This window comes from Rhea pennata, chromosome 9, assembly GCF_028389875.1.
Source record: "Rhea pennata isolate bPtePen1 chromosome 9, bPtePen1.pri, whole genome shotgun sequence".
In the NCBI taxonomy this organism is placed as follows: domain Eukaryota; kingdom Metazoa; phylum Chordata; class Aves; order Rheiformes; family Rheidae; genus Rhea; species Rhea pennata.
The window spans coordinates 26,183,742-26,194,016 of record NC_084671.1 but is presented as its reverse complement, the minus strand read 5'-3'; the positions used below and the strand labels follow the sequence as shown (position 1 = coordinate 26,194,016).

General features: G+C 40.2%; 1 protein-coding gene across 1 annotated transcript in view; it reads right to left on the bottom strand.

The window, feature by feature from the left end:
• Positions 1 to 10,275, bottom strand: part of WDR33 (WD repeat domain 33) — a 68,845-nt gene that overhangs the window by 13,298 nt on the left and 45,272 nt on the right. Inside the window, exons 8-17 of the mRNA XM_062582527.1 lie at positions 5,976 to 6,102; positions 5,248 to 5,402; positions 5,035 to 5,113; positions 4,408 to 4,518; positions 3,555 to 3,649; positions 3,329 to 3,337; positions 2,596 to 2,682; positions 2,207 to 2,346; positions 1,677 to 1,829; positions 267 to 1,316 (exon numbers count right to left, since the gene is read on the bottom strand). Of these exons, the coding sequence (XP_062438511.1) occupies positions 267 to 1,316; positions 1,677 to 1,829; positions 2,207 to 2,346; positions 2,596 to 2,682; positions 3,329 to 3,337; positions 3,555 to 3,649; positions 4,408 to 4,518; positions 5,035 to 5,113; positions 5,248 to 5,402; positions 5,976 to 6,102 (2,006 nt within the window). The remainder of the gene's footprint in view (positions 1 to 266; positions 1,317 to 1,676; positions 1,830 to 2,206; positions 2,347 to 2,595; positions 2,683 to 3,328; positions 3,338 to 3,554; positions 3,650 to 4,407; positions 4,519 to 5,034; positions 5,114 to 5,247; positions 5,403 to 5,975; positions 6,103 to 10,275) is intronic.

Sequence of the window (10,275 nt, the reverse complement as noted above, 5' to 3'; positions counted from 1 at the left end):
TGGAGTTTCTGCTAAGCTTAAATATGTTCTTAGCAGACATTGATTTCCGTATCAGTATTTCCAGTAATTCCATTTCTACATTTACCTTTGTTGCTTCCATGCCACATGACTCTTTTCACGACCACTTAGCGTTTTTTGATGCAGCAGTCCTGCAAATACCCCGCACCTCTGGGCTCTCAGCTCTTGCTCTGCTCAGATATTTGTACTACCTGACATTGTCACTCCTAGGTTCTTAACACCTCCTTGTTACACAGACCCACACATACCTGATTAAATGGGGGGCGAGGCCCATCACCCAGCAAAGGAGTTTTCTGCTGCTGGAAAGGCAGAGGGCCCTGTGAAGGATGTGGCCCCCTTGAAGGGTTCGGCTGTCCCTGAGGTCCTTGCATGTTTCCTTGAGGCCCTACTAAAGAGCCTTGTGGAGGTCCCTGTTGGCCTTGTGGACCTGGTGGCCCACGCAATTCTTGTGGTGGTCCTAACATTGTACCTTGAGGAGGGGGTCCCTGTAGGCCCCTCATCTCTTGGGGACCATGTCCTAGTAAACCACTCTGCATATGAGGACCTCTCATTTCTTGCGGATGACCCATCATCATCCCTTGTGGAGTAGGTCCCTGGTTATCTCTGGGTCCTGGTGGACCCTGCATCCCTCTTGGATTTAGTCCCATCAAAGGCCCTTGAGATATAGGGCCTTGCATCCCTTGAGATCCTGGAGCTCCTTGCATGCCATGAGGAAGAGGTCCTTGCATTCCTCGGGGACCAGGTGGCCCTTGCATTCCTTGACCACCCGGAGGACCTTGAGGACCCAAATGACCTTGTGGGCCAGGTGGACCCTGCGGTCCTAGATGAGTCTGAGATCCAGGTAGGCCTTGTGGTCCTAAGTGGCCTTGTGGTCCAGCACTACCCTGTGGACCAGGAGGCCCCATCGGCCCATGAGGGCCAGGATGTCTCTGCATTCCTTGATGCCCATGTAAATCCTGAGGCCGTGGCATTCCTTGTGGAGGTCCTTGGGGGCCTGGAGGTCCTTGTGGTCCCATGAACCCTTGTGGACCTGCACCGCCTTGGTGTAATGGAGGACCTTGAGGTCCCATTTGTCCTTGGGGTCCCGGAGGTCTAAACTGTCCTTGTGGACCAGGAGGTCCCAGCTGAGGCATATTCATTGGCATCTGCTGAGGTGGGAGGGGCTGCTGAAATCCTTGAGGCATCTGTGACATTGGGCCTTGCCCTGGAAAAGGCTGGGGTCCATGAAGAGAGCCTCCTGGAGGTGGCGGCTGCACTTGCTCAGCTTGTTTTTGTGCGAGTCTCTCAATCTTCAGTTGCTGTTCCAAAAATAAAATAAAAAGACTCAGAAAATCAACTAGACACAGAAGTATAGGAAACAACTAAAAATCAGAAGCAACTATCTCATTCTTGGGAACTTAGAAAGATTTAATGCTTTTCACTTATTTAGTAGAAATACAACTAAAGGGAATCATAAATCAGTATTAACTAACTGAAATGCAGGGGCCTCACTGCAGGTATCATACTACAACACACTAAGTCCATGCACTGTTCAATTAGATGTTTTGAAAAAAACATGAAAATAGTCCCACAAAAGCAAACTACACAATTCGGTGTTAAGGTTCAATAGTATCACTTAGAGCACTAAAATAAATTTGCTAGTAACTTCACATACGTACCTCCAAGAGTTGTGGGTTTGTGTACTGAAGCGCTGCCATTTCCTGTTCAATCTCTGCCTGTGTCTTCTTTTTCTCCTCCAGCTTAATATCTTCCTTTCTATCATTTAATGGCTCAGGTGGAGGAGGCAAAGGGACTTTATTCTGCATCCATGCCTAGAAAGAACAGCGAACAAAAGACGAATTCTGAGGACTACACACTGAAGAGCATGTGTACAATACATGGCCACATTGGGAAAGATCCTTTGAAATGCTATGTAATATTGATATTCAAAAGCTATAAAAAGGGTTGAATAAAACAATCATATCAAAATATCCTGTTTTCAATGTACAGATACAGGATTAAGGGATTTAACCAATTTTTTAATGCAGAAATAGTCATTAAATTAATTAGTGTGGTACATTATTTTGCACTGGATGTTAATCTAAAGGAGCTGATACTGGAAATCCAAAATGCTGTTAACAGCTAGACACTTTTTGAAGTTGAGATAACAATAATTTGTTCTGGCGTTCACTCTGTATCAGGTACTTACCTGCTGAAACTGTGCTGGGATTGGTTTTGCATAGGGCACTTTTTTTTGTGGCACCTTCTTTTGGTCCTTTTGCATTACTTCCTCCATTCCCCAGTCCAGTCCTGGGATTGTCATTTCAATATCATTGGACTCATCTTTTCCTTTAGCAGCAGGGAGACAAAGAGTCAGCACAACACAAGTTTACAGAGAAACTCTGTTACTCTCCTTACAACTTATTTAACAGAAGAGAACAAGAAGTTCTCAGATCTTTCTTTTTTTCCACAGGAAATACACACAACACAATTTCAGAAAACAGTATCTGTGCTACCAAGATACTTGAAAGAAGTGAAAGAAGTCACTCAGTATCTGGATGGTTCAGGAAAATGCCCCCCCCCAAAGCTATTTCTTACCCATCTGCTCTTGCTCCATGGCTATTTTCAATTGCTCAGGTATTCCCATCCCAGGAATAACTGCTAGGCTGTTGGGTTCAAGATCATCTAGAGGAAAATAACAGATATTTATTCTTAGAACAGTTTTCCTTCAAATTATAATTTTACTCTTTTGGTATCCTGTATGCTTTTACCTCCATTGGCTTCATTACATATTTCAAAACTCCTGGGACACTTTTTATCCCATATATGAATTATAGGATATTAAATTAAAAGAACAGCAAGTTCATATTCATAAAAACACTCCAAAAGGCCAGAAACTCTGGCCTTTCATAACAGTCACATCTAGGGGAGAGACTCAGAAAAGGAAATAGTATTTCATACCCATCCCCACTTTTGTTATAACAAATGCTTATTTCTTAAATCAGATTGAAATGTTACATTTTAATTAATATTCCCAAGCACAGAAGAGCAGTTAATGAAAAACCTTAACAAACAGATGCAACTCTGGGGACAGAAAGGTCACTGAGGCATGCTGTAGAGCTGGGCAATCCTGACCGACCCAAGATTATCAAGAAAAATCCTTGGAAGAGGCTGTAAATTTTAAGATTTGAGTCAAGTTCAACTATCTGAAAAGTTTTCCCATGCTCAGAACTGTGCGAAATCATGAAGTTTTCAGGAAGCAAATCAAACTGGGGATACTGCTGGAGAGAGCACCAAACCTCCTTCTTGTGAGTGACAGAGCAGGTCTTACCTCCTGGAGCTGCAAAACAGAAGAAAACTCACTGTTAGAATTGTAACTCCTTGATAACATAGAGAACAAAATTACGCTAGGAAAAAGTATTTTTATCTAAGAAGTGTTCAGTGCTATACTCTTTCATCATCTTCCCCAGAAGTTGTAGCCTAACTTCTGCTATATTCTCTAGGCTTGTTCCTGACCACTAACCCTCCTCCTTCCCTGTTCAAGGCAGTTGCCTTACCATACTCCACACCGTCTTCTGACATGCCAGGCAGCAGATTCAAGTTGTAACGATCTCGCATTTTATCTCCAGGTCGATTTCGAGTCCAAAACTTGCTGTCAAAAGGAAGTTATATGATTTCGGTAAACTGGAAAAAAGTATTAGCTACTGTTAATCAAATTCTGTTCTGCTTCTCTATATTCAAGTGTGGTGTGCTGTCTTGATTATATAAGGGTTCAAACCCTTATTGATCAAGCTCAACCCTAAAACTGGGCATCAGGTACGAGTTAGAAGAAGAAAAATACGCACACACGCACATATATATGTATAAAATATATCTATCACATTGAATTATACAATTCAGAACATACTTCAAAGTACAATGGGTGTAAGAAATGCAACACTGATGCACAGATCCTGAGCAGACAGGTGTTTCCAGTCCCTTCCAAGAATTTCTTGCTCATTTTAAATACTTTCTTAACACACAATTAACCTTGTCAATACACACACAAATTCCACTGCCCTTATAAAATACTCCATGTTTACAGTGTGTTCAACCCAAAAGATTCAAAGCACAAACTACCTGACTCCAAACACGCTGGCAACGTGAAAACAAACACATGGCCAGCCCATGGGAAAGAAAATGGGAAGACCAAAAGTAGTATTTCTTCAGTGAAAAACAACAACAATCCTTTAAAGCTTTCATGTATAATGTCAATGTCTTTCCCATTAGACAAATTTGTCTCCCTGCTTTCCCAATGGGTTGTGTACAGAATAATCCCAGTCTGTTCTCTGCTCACCTGTGCCACACTCCTTTCCAATTTCTAGATGTATATACATTCCCTAAATATTTTCTTTAAATGCTTAAAAATACCTGGTGTGATCATTTGAGCCCGAACAGAGAATGTGTCCAAGGGGATGCCATGCCAGACTCCAGATCATTCCCTCGTGGGCCATTTCCATTCCACCAACCTCCTTCTCAACCCTAATGCATCAAAAAACAAAACACACCAATCATTACACAGATGAACATCTGCTACACATACAATATAAACATTTTGCTCTTCTGTTGTTCCTGTTCTCTTGCCCCCTAAAGTTTTAAGCTTCAGTTATTTTTCTCTAGGGTGAATAGTCTATTCCCTGTTGAATTTAATAGGAAACTCAGAAATGTAGGAATTATTTTAAATTGTACATTTAAAAGCAAAATATTTACAACATCTCAAAAGAAGCTCTAACAAGCCAGGAGCTTCAAGCATTCATCAACCTCTCAACAAAAGACTATCAGAAAACACCAGAATATTAGAAAATTTTAGTAAATGCAATTATTTCCTTTCATAAAAAAAGCATATTTACAAACATTTTCAAGACTAGAGCAAAACTATACCATAAACATGCATGTTAAAGCCTAGATTCAAAGATGAAACACATATTTTATATTTAGTACAACAGCTCTCAAATCCAACCAACGTCTCTCTAGCATGCTGGTGAAAACATCACATACCCAACATGCCAGAACAATAAAGAGCCATCAGATCCTCCGCTGGCAAACAGCCCTTCATGAACAGGATGCCAGGCAACAGCTGAAATACAAGATAACTGAAAATCAGGAATTATCATGCTAGAATTTCTAACAAATGTAAATCAAGGTCTCAAAACCTTTCATTTTTAATCCAAATTTACCAATAAAAATCTTCAAAATACAACAGCTTCTGACCTGTGGCCTCTTTCTTATGACCCCTGAAGACCTGAAGTTCTTCTTTCAGATTACGAATGTCAAAGAGCTTGCAGAGGTGGTCACGAGAAGCTGTCAGTAGCCAGTTTCCATTCAGATTCAGTTTTACCTCCATCACTGTGTTTTTATGAGCATGTCTGCAAGCAGAGAAAGAAAAAAAGACTTATTGTCCAGATACCAATGTCTCAGACACAAATAAAATGTGATAAGTTACCAGCCCCAAATGTTTTGTCAACAGTGGTTTTGTCGGACCACTAAACTAGAATATTAGGGCTCTCTGTGCCAAAGACCCTATGCCTTAAAATTGTTCTTTTGTACTTAAGATTAACTGGTAGTTCTCACTGAGACAGTATTTGGTTACCGTGCATGTTCCTAGTGAAGCGACCTCCGGCTGATCAGAGATTTCTTACACCTAGTTAAGTACATATCTCACTTCTGTTTTCCAAATGACAACTGTTTGACTAGGAAGTCTATGAACAAGGACAAAGTCAACTTAAACAGGAAATAATACAGTCCCAGTTTTCCAGGTTCAGACTTCACTTAACCTCCACATTTTCCAACACAGCTAAAGCACTAGCTCTTTATTGAGGCAAGTGCATATAGCTGAAAAGATGTGAAGTAGAAGCTGGAAAGAGAATTTAAAAAATAATAATGATTGCACGAAGTTATCCCATATTTGAGAAGAGTAAAGTCTCGGGACAAGAACTTACAGTGTGGCAAGGCTCTGGCCGGTCTTTGGATCCCAGAATTTTATCGGCTGTTGGCTATCTTTACTTCCTGATACAACCAACCCCTTTGTCGGATGCCAGTCAACGCACTTCACATCTGCTCCGTGTCCTGGTAAGAGCATTAAAATTGTTTATTTAGAGATTTCACAGAAATTGGAAAGACACTGAAAATTAAAGTGTGCATACCTTATAACTGTAATGCAAAACCGGATGAAAAACATCACAGAGCACAAAACATAAAATCAAGCTAAATAAAAACTCTCCCAAACTGTTTAAACTGCATTCCTTCCCATTAATCACCAGTAGTACCTTCTCTTCAGATCTCACCCTCATATCCCAAGCTCCCTTCACCTAAATAAAAATTCTTTAAGATGTTGCTGCTGAAACTGGTACTTTTCTAGGCTTTGACCGTACACTACTACACAGTATTTCAAACATGCACTGAAGAAGCATTTTTCTTGAAGCGTTAAGGGAAAATACACCATTACACTTCATTTTGTATGAAGTACTTTAGAAATTAAAGACAAATATGTATTTTTTCTCTCAGCCTATCAGTATTACCCTTTTGCTGTCCTGTCAGAAAATAAGCAGAGAAATGAAATCACGAACCCCCAAATTAAATTAGCATATGATGAGAAGAAATCTTATGCGATTCACCTACCATCAGGTCAAACAGATTCAGGTTTTTCTAACAGTCAAGAGTCAGAAGAAAACCCTCACGATATCACTTTGTTTTAAACAGACCAACTGACCTTGACAGAGAATCTGTGCTGCTCAGATGATCTAAAAATCAGTCAAGAAGAAATGCTCATTTCTGCTACACAACAAAACGGGGAGGTTTCTGAGCTGGAATACAGGGATTTAGAGAAGAAATGATGATGATTTCTTTCTCCAATATCTCTCTACAGCAGCCCACTTCAATAGAAAGCCAACAGTGAGAGTCAATGCCAAAAAGTGAGATAGCATGCAGCAACTAAAGAAACAGCAAGATGAGAAAAGGAGGGCGGCCTAAAACATAAAGGCACTAAAGTTATAAAATGCTATGGAGGAATGGTGGGATGTTCCATCAGAGACACAGTTCCCGTCAGGGTCAGACAGTTCCTACAGAAACTGCTTTGTTCTCAGGTGGAGTGTTTAGCTTAGTTGCACAAGCATTCTTAATACACTCCTAAATTCAACAAGATATTAAAAATTAATATTTTTTTCCTCAGGCTGCAGAAAAATCAAATCAGGATCAGAAATAAAAGCAAAATCTAAACATTTAAAGTACTCACCCATCAAATGAGTGCAACTTTCTCTCTCTCTGATACATATAGTGGGCAGATAGAGGGGAGATTCCTGACCCAAGAACACATGAACACTACTTCTGGGGAGTATATGGGGAGCAATTTTAATCACTAACTGAGTACATGTGAATGAACCTAGTTCTCCTCCCTCACTCATAGCAGGCAGAGCTGACCTCAGAATATGCAGGATCTCAGGGAAGAGCAGGGAAGTTATTGAGACTGTAAACCTGCTCGCATGTTACCCATATGAGGTGGTCTTACCAACATCAGGGCCCTCTGAGATGCCTTTCCCCCTCCCTCTCTCTCTGGTTCCCCTGGTGCAGAAAGAAATGAAAGGCACTGGCTTTGCTCTAAGTCCATGTCTCAGCTAAAGTAGGCAGCTGAATGTGAAGCAAGTCTAGTCTGAGTGTCTATTTGGGAGGAACAATTCTGCCAGTAGTAAGAAAGAAAAATGCTCTACCTCAATACTGAAAGGCAGCTTCATGCTTGCAGATTTTCAACTGATGATATTCTGTAGGTACTTGTTATCCTGCAGCCCCCAAGGAAAGACAGAGGATTTTAATTCAAGGGCAACATTAGGCCCTTATAGAGAAAGGTTCCATTAGAGGTAATAGCTAGTTGAACCATACTCAAACAAATGTTATCATAAATACAAAAAAAAAAAAAAAAAGAAAAAAAAAAAAAGAAAATCAGTGAAACCCTAAAAATTAGTCATATGGACAGAAATTACGTTGATTTTGTTGGTCCTAAACAGCAACTTATTGATGCAAGAGTACCCCAAGGAAGGGCCACTTTTTGTTTGGGTATCAGGACCACATCCTGCAAATGAGTCATGCTGGTGAAAGGAAGTCTCTGGATAAGAGCGCATTTTGAGCAAGACCAGATTTAGGCTCTTCTGTGGAGATCTAACCTGAATTAGATCAGTCCAGGTATGTACCTTGAAGAAAAAAGGCTCAGCCTGGGCCACCCAGCCCAGGTTCAGAGCCACATTCTGTAACAGAGCAACAGGAGCAGCCACCCTACAAAACGCTTCATAAAGCGAAGGATGGTGAACTGACTGCACAAGACCAATATGCTTCTCAGAAGGCTGTTTCAAGTTATTATATAGTAACCCCAGACACATGAACCACAATGCTAAAAGCCCGTCTGAAGACGCTAAGACACTCAAAACTTCTAATCAGAGCAGCTAGACGATTAACTACTTATCAGCAGGCTTTTGACTCTCACCAGCATCTTAAAATTAGCCTGAGGAACAAAACTATCATAATGATAGATAACCGAAGTCTTCTGCAGAGAGCAATCGTACAGGCAGTGTGCTCTGGACTACAGCAAAAGTGGGGAAAAACTGGGAACCTCCACTGTTGGCTGCTCAGTCATCTATCCCGCCCGCAGCAGAGTCACCTTTTAGGGAAAGCCCTGCTCTGAGTGGGATCGTCACAGATAGATACTTCGCAATAGCTCCCCACTGCAGCGAGGCTCTTGAAGGTAAGCAGAAAAATTAACTCTCTCCTACAACAAGCAGGCTTTAAATAAATCATCCCTAAGGAAAGAACTGAGTGAGGAGGTGGGGGAACAAGGGTGTCAGAAGAAGCTAAGAAGGAAGAGCCTAACTCAGAAGAATTACATGAGAATATTGAACAGTATTATATAATCAAATTCAAAACAAAAACAAACCACCCCCCCCAACCACCAAACAGCAAGTAACACCATATATTGCTTTATCTTCTTTCTACTGATAAGGAGACCTAAATACTACTGCCTGTATTGACACAGATGATGCAGAAAATGCATTTAAAATAAAGCTCCAGAGGGAAAAAAGCTTGGCTCTTTTAATTCTCAGTTCTAGGCTAAGACTTGGGAATCGGACTCTCCTCTGGTGCAGGATCCCCATCACCAAGCACTATGTTTGGACGTCTTTAATTCATGCAGCTCTCTGTAGTCTGCATTGCTTATTTGCTGACTCAAAATGGCTTTTTCTCAGTATCTGAGTTCAACTTTGCCTAGATCTATCCGTGACCAGAGCCGGCAAGCTAGGATGGGAACGCTGCTACCTGAACAGTGCCCTAACCCTTCTGCCCTTTTATTCTCCGTTCATGAAAAGAAGAGCTGTTACCTCATTTCCCTGTCTCAAAGGGCCACTGTAAGAATAAATGAATTGAAGTGTGTGAACTGTCTGGAAATCATGGTAATGGAAGGCCCAGAAACAAACTGGAATGATAGGAAGACCAAAGACAAAAATTTTTAATAATTTCAATTCATGTAAAATCATGATGAATTAGTGCCTGAGCACAAACCAATACACTAACGCTTCTCAGTTCTGTTGTCTTTTAAAAATCTGTATTAAAAATACAATAAAAATAAGCATAAGCAGATTCATTTAAAAGTTCAGATACATAAGTATTTCTCTAATAATACTTTCCATACACGTTACAAATTTCTGACCACAGTGACTGTAGTCACAACCCAGTTAACTAATAAAATATTGTTTGTTAAATATACTTCCAGCCAACCTATTTGAAGGGCTTACTTTTAAAGATAACACAGAGAAATTCCAGCTGGAGCAATGTATAACAAGCTACAAGGTTATGTGTGGTAGAGTTTGATGAGCTCCAGCATGGCACAAATCTGAAAAAGCACACATGAATTAAGGACTTGTGTTTTTCTCTTATTCTGTATTTTTTGCATATATGACTTACTAAATGTAATCTATCCTATTAAAAAGCATTAAATTGTTTACCTTTTATCATCTACAACATAAATAAGTATTTTATATTGCATCAGTGTGCAAACTACTGCTTATAGATATATTAGGTTTATTGCTGTAGCCAGTATTTTTCTATTCTATTCTAACCTGTAGGAATGAGTCTTATTCCAAAGGCATATCAATTGGAAAGAGCATTTTATAGCCAGTATTGTCCAGTTTCTAGATGATTCCCCCACTTCTGCTCCTTTTCTTTTTTTTTTTTTTTTTTTTTTTTTTTTAAGTATGTACATAT